At 41.3% G+C, this 14,941-nt stretch overlaps 1 protein-coding gene across 1 annotated transcript in view; it reads left to right on the top strand.

Moving 5' to 3' along the window:
* LOC146373987 (mitochondrial intermediate peptidase-like) overlaps nucleotides 1-12,895 on the top strand; it is a 28,600-nt gene extending 15,705 nt beyond the window's left edge. The window contains exon 20 of the mRNA XM_084950212.1: nucleotides 11,489-12,895. Coding sequence (XP_084806338.1) covers nucleotides 11,489-11,589 — 101 coding nt within the window. The 3' untranslated portion in view covers nucleotides 11,590-12,895. The remainder of the gene's footprint in view (nucleotides 1-11,488) is intronic.
* The last annotated feature ends 2,046 nt before the right edge of the window (nucleotides 12,896-14,941 follow it).

The raw sequence follows: 14,941 nt of genomic DNA, 5'->3' as shown, positions 1-14,941 counted from the left end.
AGTGTTGAGCTCGATTTGCAAAATAAACGGCAAGTTTGTCTGTATGGGACGGTCTAGTCTCCGTCTCGCTTCCCAGGTTGCCTAGCAACCATGATACTAACCGCTGGAAACGTGTCATACAACTTTGTTTGACAGAAATGAAGGAGAACATATTTTGTTAATTTGTTTGTTTGTTTCTACAAGAGCTTTGTGTGATTTGATAAGTATCTGAGGCTGAGACCACAGGACAGTAAAACATGATTTTTGGGCTTCATTTCTGTACTGAACAGTCATTTAAGATTAGTTAGTAAATAACAATTAGCTAATGTTGTTCATGAGACTAAAGTCATATCACTTTGGTAATGTAAATATAATATGGCCAATATTATAGTTATTATATTAATCATTATTAGCTATTACAGCAGTGAACATGAACTCTGTGTCAAATACTGAGCCTCAGTACAGATTCAAGTTGCAGTTATTTATATGTCTTATCACCTTAAATCTTCACTCAAAGACAAGTGTCTTTGACAGTGTATATATAGGTGTATCATATATAAGAGACAAATGTTGTTCCTTCAGTATGTTGGCATTACTAAATTTGGCTCATTGCTTACATATATTTATAAAAAGAAAATGTACAAGCTGTGATAACTGTTTCTGATAAAATGAAGAGTAGACTGATATATTGAATATTCCTTTATTGGGTGAGAAAATCAGACCATGTCATAACTGCTTTAAGTCATACAGAATAGATATCAGAGCCTTAAACAGGCTGACTTCTGCTAAATGGGTCAAACTGGGCAGAAAGTATACAAACACATAACATCCTTATAAAATATGATGTAACACTATAGATCAACTTACCTCAGAATATATAAAGCATATAAACAATTACAGCAATATGATGCAACAAACACAGCAGTGCTACTAATCCAAAATACCCAAAGCTTCATAGAACTGAAACAAACATTTATTTTTAGCTCCATTCTGCTGCTGATACATACTTTAGGTTTCTGAATGTTAAACTTGTTGCTGCCTTTCATAGTGTGTAACCTGAAGGCCCTGAGTACTTTCTCCCACACTGAAAACCCTGGAATGATAAAATTATTTGAACATTACCTAATAAGACTGATTCAGGACAGACAATTAGTTATGTTAAACTTTCCTAGCAGTCCTTCACAAACAGGGAACAGTCTGTCTAGTCTCTCCATCTGTCAGCTGCTGTTGGCTCTTCCTCCTCCTCTTCCTCACACACTGCTGAGTTTGTCCTGGTGGATCATCAGGGGTGCAAAGCCTCACAGATGATGTGCAGCAGTGGGTCCCTCAGTCTGTCCTCACTCTGGACACTTGCAGTTGTCACACATGGAAATCAAATGTGTGATAAGCTGCAGGATTCAAACACAAGTGTAACTTATAAACGAATGTTCATACTTTTATTACCCAATCAGAGAGAAAGAAACAGAGAGAGAGTGAAGGACAGACAGACAGGTGACAGTCTCAGGTGTATACACTGCTACAAAACAGCACAAAAGAAGGAGGATTTAGTGTTTGTGTTATTACGAAACAAAAAGAGTTCCCAGATGGTACAGTGGACACATGTGTGACTCCTGTGATTAAAGCATCTTTCTTTCAGCTTAACGAGTGAACCGTCAGCTCGTTCAAACACACGTTAAAGTCCGTTTGGCTCGACACCACCGAACAGAGGCAGCAATATAACATAGCTAACATTAACAGTGCAGTGAATCCTGCTTGTGCCGTGATATTCAGGACTGCAAACCGAGCAGCATCACTGACTTTCAGCCTGTTGTGTTTGTGGATATATGACTGACTTTAATTATCCATAAAATCATCACATTCTCTGTAAGATTAAAGTCAACTATTGAACGGCGTATATTTTGAAGTAAAGGCTTTAAAACCAAGTTAGTACAAACATCGCTAATGTCACATAACTTTCCCGACATGTGGCCAACAGTAATGTTTTAATGTTCTTCATTATAAAAACATTTGCGCATAAATAAGTGACATAATATTCAGTACTTACTTCTGAAAGTTTACTCTTCGGCGGCTCCGCTTCCGCCGTTTTTTTCGGCAAAATTATCCACACCACCGCCGCGCTATGAAATCTGGGATATGTTGGGCCCATCCTTAAAATTCAGGGAAATTAAGGACGCATTTGAGGGCCTTTGAATTGGGACAGCCTTCGTCGTGTCGCTGTGCCGTAATCGGCCTTAAAATGCGGCCTTTAAGGCTGCAGACCCTGAATTGGGATACAGCCCAAATCCGGTCATTGGTACTTCCTGGCTTGTGTAGTTACTAGGTAACAAAAGCTCAACACTGCCCCTAGCGTCCTGGAGCACTTCCGTTGTGTTTTGGAATTTGCATGTGTTTTGGGGTTTGCATGTGTTTTGGAGTTTGCAAGTGTTTTGGATTTTGCAAGTGTTTTGGATTTTGCATGTGTTTTGGAATTTGCATGTGTTTTGGGGTTTGCATGTGTTTTGGGGTTTGCATGTGTTTTGGAGTTTGCAAGTGTTTTGGAGTTTGCAAGTGTTTTGGGGTTTGCATGTGTTTTGGGGTTTGCATGTGTTTTGGGGTTTGCAAGTGTTTTGGAGTTTGTACGTGCTTTGTCTCTAGGGGCCACCGTACGTATGGATGTGGTTGTGTGATGAAATTGCAGCAGCGCATTACGTGACCAACGCAGCATTAACAGGAATGGCTACTCAACCGTTGGGTTTCCAGCTATCTGTGTCCCTGTCGCAGCGTACAGTAAGGCCTTACCAAGCGGCATTTATGGGTGAAACCCACAGACACTCATATTCTGATTAGTGCCAAGTAACGTGTTAATAAAACTAGAATTTCACTCGCCAAAACTGAAGCACACACTTGTGGGATGGTGTGTACCACAGAGCAAGTCATTATATTAGTCAGATAACCTATTAAAATTCAATTCAATTCAATTTTATTTATATAGCGCCAAATCACAACAAAAGTCGCCTCAAGGCGCTTCATAGATACATAGAAAATGATCCCAACGGCACCAGTAGCACACAAATACAGTAGAGAGGCCCTTTATAAGTGGATGATGCTAGCAGACAGGACCTCTAAATCAGCGTGGTCACGCCCCTAACTGACTTATTCAAGCAAATATTTAAAATTTAAAAAATCATCCCACTCGGAATTGCTATGGAAATTATCCATAGAGGCAAAAACATTTTTATACCAGTCTTTAAATATGCTTTTCAAGACTGGTGAAATAAGTTTAATTTAATACGGGAGTCTGTGGGAAAGAGCCTACGTTTGGATGCTGCCTCAAGTGGCACCTAGAGGAACTGCAGTTTTCGCCATTGTTGCATTGACTTCATTTTTAATCTCAGGAGGTTACTCCTTGGAACATAAATGTCAAGGCAAGCTAAGTATATGCTTTATTAATTTATTAATTAACAATTAGTAAGGAATAAAAATGCATGAAAAGGTTTACAGTTTCACTGGCCTACACTTTACTGTCTTTTTAGTGCTGATTAGCAGTTGTTAGCATGCTAATCCCAATTCGAGATGGCTAATGATTAGCATGTTAGCGCTCGTTTTTATTTTAAATATGCTGATATTTGAGATATTTGAGGTATAAAAATTAGTGACAAGCTGGACTGCAAACTCATCAAACTGCAGTTGTAGTAGAAATGATGCTTGCTTAGGAGTGGAACTGGGCCTTTGTGATGATGTCCAGGAGCAGTTTCCTTTGATTACTTGAAGTAATCAGCAGAAGTGACATTTTTGAGTGTATGAAATTTCCACCATATCAGAAAAAAAGATGTGTAATGCACTTTCAAGGAGTTTGGGTAGTTGAGCTTCATCAATGCTTCATCAAGGAAGAAACCTTTCACATTAAAGCACAAACAGAGGGTGTTGGAAGAGGGTGGACTTGAACTGCAAATCAAACGCATTCTTCTTTCTTTCCTTCTACACCCCTCCTCCAGCAGTTGCTGTGGCCTGTCTGGACAGGACAAAAGTGGAGAAGGTGAGAAGAGAGAGACACAGATAGAAAGATAGTGATATCGGGTAACGTTTAGGAGCGTACTGTAAATCTCTCCCTCAGGGTCACCCCCTCCCTCCTCCACTGGATTGTTCCTGTGACAGCTCCAAACAGGGCTGCACCCACACTCTGAAATTAAAACCACCATTGGATCAGATCCTCGCTGTAAGATCTGTTGTCCAATTAACTGTTGCTTAACTTACGAGATTTGCTTTTATGGTTTTCTTTGTAGCGAATGCTACTCTAGTTATAGTCCAAAGCCCTGCGTGAAGCAGAGTTTTAATGGTGGTTTTTATCGCTCTGGCTGCAAGTCACAGGGGAAGGAAGGCTCTAAAAAACGTCTGCTCTGGGAATAATGATTAACCCAGCGATTGCATTGTCTGACAGAAGATGCAGATCAAATGAAAGAGCCTTGGGAGGGCTAGATGGTAGATCCACTCTCACATTTTTTGGCAGCCTGTCCATTGTGTGCACCTGCATTTATAATAATTTTATAATAATACATTTTTTTCCGTGTCTGGAGAAATGCTTCTGCTAAAGCAGAAACTCTCTGCAGTTTAAAGAACCCTCATTGAGCCACCTCACCATTTTGATGAAAAACTACAAAACATCGGCACATGTGCTGAAATATTTAAGTTTCCACAGTCTTTGCTGAAGGGTTGATGGGTTCATAGCAGACATCCTGAAATCTTATTGAGGAATGGAAATTTGATTTGAAGTGAATTAGAATGGCTTTTTTTATGTCCTTAGTGGGGATTAGGCCAGCAGAGACCAGAACACTAGAGGAAGGAGACAGAATCCAGATCCAACCCATTACACATAATCCTTTCAAACAAAGAGCCTTGTAAATGGAGGTGTGTATCATTTCCCTGCTTATCCCCCTTAGGTGAGGTGGTAGAAGGGGCATAAGGGCACACGGGGAACCGGAGCAGACCTGGAAAGGCCAATCAGAGGCCAGTCTTTATCTGGATGCCTCCCTGCCTGCTCCTGGATGTTTCCCAGGAAAAGATGGTGTTGAAATGTAAACCCAGGTATTAAATTCATTGCGGCAGCATCACTGCAGTGAGAGAGAGAGAGAGTGAAAGCCGATCGACTGGCTAAACTGAACCTTGGGTCCTCCTACAGAGAGGGCTTTCATGGCCCAGGCTGTTCCCATAGTCTCAAACACTGAGCACAGAAAATGGATCTACTCGGGCTCTGTAGCAGGGACTCGGGACCTCGTTCGTTCTTTGTCTGGGGGAAGCGTGACTGAATAGTTCTTATGACTGCTTGTACAGTCAGTAATAAACCCCGAGGCGGGGTGCTTTGTACAATCCCACAGCACTTGTGAGACAGTGATGCATAGTTCTGTCTGAAGTCGAGGAGCGGATTGGATAAACCTCATAGTCCAGATGTTAAGCTGCAAAAAGCATAATTTACAGCCCGCACTTGAGTCAGACTCAGTGTTTGATCAGGTAAATGTTTAACTCGGGGGGGGGGGCTTTCCAAAATTGTCCTGAATTCTTACTTTAAGTCTGTGTCAGATGGGATGTGATGGCTAACTGAAGTGCGAGTTCAAGAAAATTCAATTCTGTTTTTGCGCAGCAAGGGTGGACAATAGATTTTGTTTGGAGCACATTTCATGACAAACCATAAAGTGCAGGAAGAGCCTGTGCTGAGAGTAATTTACTTTGCTTTTCATCAATCTGTCTGCTTTTTGGCTTTTTATTTTGTCTGCCCGACCCTCCTTGGGGGGCCCTGACCCGCAGATATACGAGTTACCGAAGTTATTACGATTCACCCTGAGCGGGGACATAAATATGTTCAATAAATTTTATAGTAATCCATCCAAAAGCTGCAAAGTAAATTGCATGGGAGCCATGAGCATCTGTATTATCCATCAAACATTTATTTAAATACTACACAGTAGAAGTGACCTGCAGCAGGTCACAGGATTCATGCTCAGAGGACCAGAAATGGCAGCGTGTCATGGCCATCCAAACAATGGCGGCTGAGGTATTGCAGTTTGGACTAAAGTGGTGGACCCACCGCAGACCCGTCTGTCTGCATAAACACTTAAAAAACCTTTTAGAATGACTCGATGCATTAAGCTGAATAAATCTGTTTGATGCAATTTTTTACGTAGGTGTTGCTTTGGAAAATTTATGAAGAGGTTGTGTTGTGTTGATGTTCCTTTTTAATTCGTGTGTGTGTGTGTGTGTGCTTACTCAACAAAGAGCCTCCCAGTGCAGTGTTTGTCATCACCCTTGTCTTGCTTGCTTTCTGTGCCTGTCTTAAGTGCGGTTTGTAGAAAAAGCTTCCTGAACTTCAAAGCTGTAATTACAGAGGCGGCGAGCCCCCGGGCCTGCCTGCAGGTCTGACAGACGTAGCTACTTTTCACACCGTGACAAGTTTGGAATAGTTATGAGAATCGGCTACTGAAGCAGCAAGTACCTTAAGATTTGTGAAAACGGTGTCAAACACTTACGGGGGAATACGAGGCGGCAGAGGAGACGAGGCTAGTTATCGCACGCTCCAGTTTGTGCACATTTCCTACGTAGCACAGTGCTGCCTCGGAGTTGCAACTGGCCTTCAAAAGAAGCCTATTAAATTGTGAAGTACCAAAAATACAAGCTATAACAAGGAGTTAAGGTCAATATGTTTTTATGAAAAAGTTTCAGTTTTTTCAGTAATGTTAAAGTATCTGTTGTGTGTTCTGTGAGGGAACCACGAATGCCATTCATGGCCTGTTTGAAGGGGACAAATTAAATATGTGTTATTTTGCAAGAATAAATAAATAAGATGAGACACACTTTTTTTAAATTTATTTATTTATTTTGCTTTATCAAATCATGGAGGTCATCAGACAGACTTTATCCATGCCATCCAAACTTCTGTTATTCATTTATTTATTTGTTTTTAGTCAGCATCTCAGATCTTTGATAAATTCATCCAGCAGTAGCTGCAGGCTGGACTGCAATTTTAGAGCACTTGTACTAAATTCATGTCCCCTGAGCTGTCATTACCCAGACTCAGAGCTGCTAGCCAGCCACAGTGGCCTTCGTTGGACTGATACCCATCGCCCACCACCCTTTGAGTAAATAAACAAGCTTTTCTTTGCAGGCTATCTATTTACTGATGTGAAATGTAAAATCCCAGTGTAATTTAAAGATTTTACCATGAGGCTGGACCCACGTCAGCACGTCTTTATATCTGAGGATGTCGTTTCAGGGAGCTGAAAAGATTTTGCCCTTGAAAGGTTTTTTGGGTTTGTTTTTTTTGTTTTGTTTTTTTTGGCATTTTGTGCTGATAGCTGGTGACATAAGCAGAAAAACCAGGGGCTATTGTACGCCAGCAATTTGCAGTGTTTTCCATCTCCCTGAGAACCACTGTCCTGTTTAAAGAAAACAAGTGTCACAAACAACAGGAGGCAGTGGAAGTTGCGCTAAAGAAGAGGGTCTTCGAATGTTTTTACATCAGCTGGATAAATTGGGTGGGGTGGAGGAGGGGGACTTTTGATGTACCCTTGAGCAGGTAGTCAGTGGCCAGTTGGTCCATTGAGGCTCCAGTTTGTCTTTTAACATCCCAAAACTCCGTTGGCCAAGTTGGCTAACGATGCAAGCCCTGAGATGACTGTAATGATTAGAAGCCCCGCTCTTCAATAGCTGTGTCAGTGCCATTATGAATGGAAATGGAAACTCTTAAATACGAGATGACTCATACTGCAAAGGCTCTGTCCTCGGGCTGTACCAACAATGGGCACAAAGCACAGCCTATGTTTAGTTTGGCTCTGGTTTTTCCTCGGTGCTAAGCCAAGAGTAAGTGTACAGTTCTCCCCACCGTTTGTGACGCAGAGCCACTCGCACCGTGTCTGTGCCTCTGCGCTGCTGTCGTCGTGAGCCATGGGTACCTGGATGGCCTGTTTGAATGGATCTGTAGATCTCAGCTGTCTAGATTTGTTAAAGTGGTTTCGAACAAATCACAAAAAATCAACTAGAGTTGCAGCGATTGAGTATTTTTTTTTTTAATGTCAAAAATAATATTAAGAAACACGACATTAATAGTAATAATGTCAGTAATAGTTCAGGCAAACCTTGGTGGTTTCAGCTTTTCTTTTTTATATATCGCACTAAAATGAATATTACTGGCTTTTGAGCTGTCTGTTGACCAAAAGAGCATGCTGCCGCCATCACCAGAGGCTCTGAGAAACTGTAAATGTTCAGTCATACTCAGTTTTCTTATCCCTATTAATTCAAGTGCAATCCTCGTTCATCTGCAGTGAGTGCAGGCTGTCAGTCTGCTGTTTACCTCAGTTGTAAATATGACTGCAGTCTCAATATGCCGGGTGTCAATTTATGTCCGTTTACTTTTTACAAACCTATTGTTTTATATTTGTTGCAATTTCTGCTGCTCTCTCAACCAGATCACTCTGAAAAATGTGGTATGGTCAAGAGTCTCATCCTTTTTAGTGTTGATGAGACTTTTTAGCTGGATGAATAAAGGATATATAAAACTTGGCCAAAAAACAGCAGCTTCTGCCTTGTGGCAGGAATGGTTTCTGTGGTTCAAAATTACTTGATATCATTCGTGAGAGATGGGTTTGATACGTTTTTTCACAGATTCTAAGCCAACAAGTTATTTACAGCAGTTTAAATTTTTTTTGGGGGGGGGGCAACACTAGCGTTAGTGAAACCGTCTCTTACATTATAACATTGTTGGACTTGGACACTTGGTGAATAAACTCCCATACGATTTGAGAATGTAATCAAACTATTAATCAGATTGAAAGTGTGATTTTTAGGACATTTGAGCCCATCGTTATCTTCCACAGCGTTAGCTTTCAGCCAGCTGCTGCTGTCTTCCATCAACCAGCACCTGCTGTAATGTATTTTTAATGGATTAGTTTTATGTTTATGAGAACCCATCTGTTTGTTGGAAGACATAATTGCACACTGAGTACAATATTCAGTTTTTCTATTACATAACCTCCAAAATTACCGACTGTACCTTTTAACTACCCAGTGCTTCCATTCACTTAAACAGATTCAGTGAAAATCATGAGCTGAGTAAAAAAAAACCGTATTCAGTTGATATTTTGATACTTTAAGCCATAAATTGAGAAAAGATCCGATATGTTCTAAACAACATCAAGCCTGTGAGCTTCATCTCTTTTACAGTGTGGTGATTCCTCCCTGTGGGGGGGGGTCTTGTGTGGCTCGGCCCCTCCTCCCTGTGTGTATGTATAAGGGCAGCTTCTGAGATCAGATACTCCTCCACAGTGTTGTTATGACTCTGAGGTTATCTGTGCATTCCTCTCCAACTCTCCCAGGGGTCGTGGCTGAGAAAATCTCAGTCCTCACTGTGTATTGTTCTGCTTGTTGTCATGTACCGTAAGAACTGTGTGCCAACACCACGAGCTGCTGCTGCTGAGCAGCTAGCATGGGAACTGTTGTTTACCTGACTAAGTTCCTTCACAGATTGCACTTCCTTTTCCACCTTTAGCCCCCCCAACACACACACGCACACACACACACACACACACACACACACACACACACACACACACACACACACACACACGCAGCAGCAGCACCTGTGCGTCTCTCATCAGTCTTGTAGAGTAAACTTTGCTTGTTTAACACCACAGAAACTTGTAGCAGGTCAGGCCCCTTCGAACACACAGCAAGGAAATGAAATCTATGATAAAGTGACGGTGATGCTGCAGTATGTATGTATGGAGAGTTCAGCTCAGTAGCCCTTAGCTCTGTTTGCACACATGCTGTAAAAAATCAACCAAAGTAAACAAGTGCCATGTCAGGACATGTGCATACCTGTCTGTCTGTTTCTCTGTTGATTTTTGTGCTGCATATTTGAGAAGTAAAGGGGGGATTTGATTAGGTTAAGGCAGGAAAACTCTTCTGGGTTAAACTTGAGATTTTCAAAAGCATTTACGCATCTATGAGAAGCCTGCGTGACGGACCACTGAGAGCTGCTAACAGGACTGTGGTCTTCGACTCATATTTCTCATCATTAATTGGAAAACTAAAGTCTCCATGAAAGAAAGTTGGGGCTTAAATTACAACGCTCACTTTGATCTGAGGTATAAATTCAGCATACTCTTTGTGAGCATCTAATAATGCATTTTGGTCTCTGCTTCAAACACGCCACAGACGTCAGCAGCGGTCAAAGGAGAAAACACCCTTTGGCTCTATAAACATGACTATCAGTTTATGGTTGGAGTCGTCTCTGTGATGTGGCTGCCGTGTTCACAGGGATCCCGGGCCCCTGCGGTTATAGTGTGTTAGGGACCCCTGTGTGATGGTATCTCGCGTTGTAGCCAAGGGGCAGGGTGCGACTGGTGGGTAAGGAGAGATAGCAATCCTGCTGAGTCAGAATCATGGTGGAAACACCACAGACTCCCGTGTGTGTGTGTGGGTGTGGGTGTGTGTGTGTGTGTGTGTGTGAGTGACTGTCCACATCTTGATATCTGTCTACATTCAGGATTGCTGTGTGAAACTCTTTTCGTCGCCATTCATGCGTGTCTGCAGACGTTCCTGTGTGCGTGTGTGTGTGTTCGTGCACTCAATGGAGGTGACCTATGCAGGAAAGACGGGGAGGGGGAGAGTGCCTATTTACATTGGCAGCTGCACAAGGGGAAATGAACTGACTTCAAAGCGGGCGTGCTGCTGAATTGTAAAGCGAGCTAGGGAGTCCTCAATGCATGAGCTGGCAGACAAGCTCTGAAAACACACAGACATTCCCAGAGCTCACTCTCGGCTCCACCGTCATATTTGCTCCACGACACTGGACACATTCTTGTGTAATCTGTGTGAGTGAGACAGAGAATATAAGTTCACTATCACCCCTGTAAAACATTGTAAATATACAGGAAATCTGCACATTTTGGTTACTTTAGTGCATATACTGTGATGGACGTTATTACCAGCTGAGGCCTGTTAAGGTGTGAGTGTTTGAGCCCATTTTCTCAGTGTAAGTACTGTGTGAGGAGTAAAAAGTGCTGCACTACATCTGCAGTAGTTTAGGATGTGTTGAGGCGCTTTTGTGGTAAAATGTGGCAATGTCCTTAAATCTTCACTTCAAAATGCAGATGATGGTGAGCAACATTGCACTGGGAAAAATCCATTGTAGTGTTGAGGAAGAGAAGCTGGAATTAAAAAAAAAAGTGCTGCAGCTGAAATCCATTAACTTAAAACGATTTTAGCTTAATTTGGGGAGAAAAAATGTAGCACTTGCTTCAAGGGATCTCAAAAAACAAAAGGTTTTTCTTTTCCTTTTTTTATGACCACTCCTCTGACATCAGATTAAAAATATTTCAGCACTAAGGAAAGCATGAATGAAGTGAGATGGAGTGATTGAAAACAGCAAACTAATTCTGGTGCCTCTCCTTGCAGCCTGCAAACGCCCACTAATACCTGTGCCTGTGTTTGTGTGTGTGTGTGTGTGTGTGTGTGTGTGTGTGTGTGTGTGTGTGTGTGACAGGCATGCTGCAGAGACGGCCCACCATCGGGGACTTTGTGGACGCGCTCGTGTCTGAGCTCAACCCAAACTTTGAGACCTTCATCATGGACTCTGAGAGTTGAAGGCCAGTTTTGGCTGCAAGGAAACAAACTTTATGAGGCAAAGATTGAGAGAACGCTGGAGAAATCAAAGACATGCCATCATATTTCATGGTCACTGTTTCTAAAGATCTTCATGTTTTCTGCAAATGAACATAATGTATATTTAATATATTTGACATGTTCTCTTGCTGCACACAGTTAAAAAGTTAAAGAACCCTGAAACTGTTGTAAAACCTTTTTTTTTTTTTAACCATTTAAACTTTAAAAAGTTTAACACTTTAAACTTTTGAAAGAATGAATAACAAAATGCAATCATTTTCACAGCTTATACCCCCAAAAGATTGTTCTGAGCTTGTGTAACAGCAGAACATTGTTTTGGTTTGGTTTTTTCCTGATCAAATCAGCATGAGGAAGAATACTTAATCCGTTCTTCCTGTCATGTGGACATTGTTTAGGCTTTAAATTAATACCGCTCCATCTGTTTTGTCTGTCAGGAGTTTGGGGAGGGGTGAAAAAGAAGAGCTTCAGCTTGTGAGTTTTTTACAGCACAATAGGAAAGATTTGGTCAGTTCTTATCATATTATTCATAAAAGCTGTTGCAACAGTATAAATCACAAAGCCACACAGTCTCTGGAAGTTTAAGAAGTTGTGCATATTTACAAAAACGCTCCACAGAGGCTGTTTCCAACAGTTTCACACTGTAGTCATCAGCTGGGCTCTGACTGCAGCTGCCTTTGCTTGCCTTGTGCCAGCTCCAAGATGCAGATTCACGTCGCTGTTGAAAGTGTAAACACGCCATCAGACAGGCGGAGCCTGAGCGAGCTGGGTGGCTCGAACCTCACAGAGGCTGCAAAACTGTGATTTGACAGTTATGTGGGTGTGATATCTCTCCAACATTGCTTTGCTTTCAGATCTATTTCCAATTAAACCTGAAGCAAATTATATCAGCAGAGATTAAATGTAACTGAAGTGCAGCCCCAATGTTAATGTTAGTGTAATTTTAGGCATCAAAACAAGTTGACTTGTCACACTGAGTGCTACGCCGCCTGTACAGATGGCTTTGGAAGAAACATAAGATGTTTAGATGAAATCATTCTTTAGTGATTTTTTTTCTGTGGTGATCAGCTGTCATATTTATAAAATGGTTTTTTGTTGTTTTTTTTTAATTAGAAGAATAGATGGCAATATACACTTGCCTGTTAATCTGCTGGTTAACACAAAAATCTGATCAGCCAGTTTCATGGCAGCACTGCATTCAGACTGGATCCTGCTGAAGTTCAAACTGAGCATCAGGATGGGGAATAAAGGTGAGTTATGTGACTTTGAACTGGTTTACAGAGACTGGTCTGACAAGAAAGATATCCAGTGAGTGGCAGCTCTCTGGATGAAAATGCCTTGATGATGTCAGAGGAGACCGAGTTGATAGGAAGGCAACAAGTAACTGTGCTCATCTGCATACTTTGGTTGTAACAACACGGGAACTTTGAAGCATATGGACTAGAGATGGACCGATCCGATATTATGTATCGGTATCGGTCCGATACTGACCCAAATTACTGGATCGGATATCGGCGAGAAATAAAAAATGTCATCCGATCCATTAAATATCAAAAAAGCACCTCACAAAACTTGCTACACGGCGTAACTCGGCTCATAACCTAGCACGTCGCAGCAGTATGCGTCACGTGATAGAGCGGCTGTGTGTATTTGTAGCCTCCCTACCAAACCAGCATTTCATCTCCGAGGAAGTTTTCCCAGAGAGAAGTAAAGCAAGTGTGTAAGTTCATCTCTGAATCTTTGTAAATCATTCCCACGTTAAGCTTAACAACCGATATATGGAGCGACTGCCTCTCTCTCTCTCTCTCTCTCTCTCCTGCTGCTACTTCAATCATGAAACTGCTTAATGATCAGCTGATCGGCTTTTCTGTCGCGAGTCCGTCTCTCTTCTTAGTTTTTGGCCCACTTCTCACCAGAAAGAGGAAACCAGTGGTTGAACAACAGCAGCACGTTTAAGCTTGATAAGCTGTTGTTAGAATTTATTTAATATTACTTTCTACACCAGGATCTTTTTCTACGTAGCTGACAGCTGGTAACTGTGCAGGGGCGGATCTAGCAAAGTTTAGCCAGGGGGGCCGATAGGGCATGAACAGGGAAAAGGGGGCACACAGACATACTTTTCTTTCTTATTCTCATTTAAAATGTCTAGCTTTTAATAAATAATTATCTGAATCTTACACCCAAAGTTTTAATCTGATGTAAAATATATAGTAGTCCATTACTGTATATAGTAACTGTTAAGTCTAATATAGCCTAGTAAGCTATACTACTTTTTCCTTTGGGAAGGTACCATCTGTGCAGTCTGCAATTCTGTTGAAGAAAGATGTTAAATCTATTTAATTATTCTTGAAAAATAATTTATTTCTGTGCATTTTTCCCCCTGCATTAAATTAAATTTGATTACATCGATTAAGCATCATGAGGTGGAGGGTGGGGGGGTGGTTCCCTATTTTTTTTTGCTGGGAGTTTGCAACCCTATTAGTTAGGTTGCTTAATATTTCTGCTAAGTACTCTTTAAAATACCAGAATAGGGAGGATGGAGTAGGTTTAAGTTTATTAGATTGATCAGTGTTGCTGAACTATGAAATATTTTGGGCGCAGTGTTTTTTTGTTTTACATACAGGTATAACAGAATAGCTTTAGTGTTGTTATTTATTTAAACTTGAGTATAAACTTATACAAAATGCAGCAAGATATTAAAAAAAACGTTTTATTGATTAAAAAATACACTATCGGATTCATATCGGTATCGGCAGATATCCAAATTTATGATATCGGTATCGGACATAAAAAAGTGGTATCGTGCCATCTCTAATATGGACTACAGGAGACCACACCAGGTGACACTCATCAGCTAAGAACAGGACACTGAGGCTACAGTTCGCATTGGGATCACCAAAATTACATAATAAACTGGAAAATGTTGCCTGGTCTTATTAGTACTGATTCTTCAGCAACATTCAGTTCAGTTCAATTTTATTCATACTGCCCCAAATTACAACAACAGTCACCTCGAGGCCCTTTATATGAAAAGGTAGACCCTACAATAATACAACAGAGAAAAACCCAACAATCATATGACTCCCTATGAGCAAACACTGGTGTAAGTGGAAAGGAAAAACTCCCTTTTAACAGGAAGAAGCCTTTAGCAGAACCAGGCTCAGGGAGGGGCGGCCATCTGCTGCAAGCGGTTGGGGTGAGCGGAGGAAGACAGAACAAAAGATGTGCTATGAAAGGGAACCAGAGATTAACAAGTAATGATTCAATGCAGAGAAGTCTATTATCACATGAGTGACTGATTCAAAGCAGCGCAGTA

The sequence above is a fragment of the Perissodus microlepis genome, chromosome 14 (genome assembly GCF_051167445.1).
Source record: "Perissodus microlepis isolate ML-2025 ecotype Zambia chromosome 14, ASM5116744v1, whole genome shotgun sequence".
In the NCBI taxonomy this organism is placed as follows: domain Eukaryota; kingdom Metazoa; phylum Chordata; class Actinopteri; order Cichliformes; family Cichlidae; genus Perissodus; species Perissodus microlepis.
This window is presented reverse-complemented; position numbering and strand designations above follow the sequence as displayed.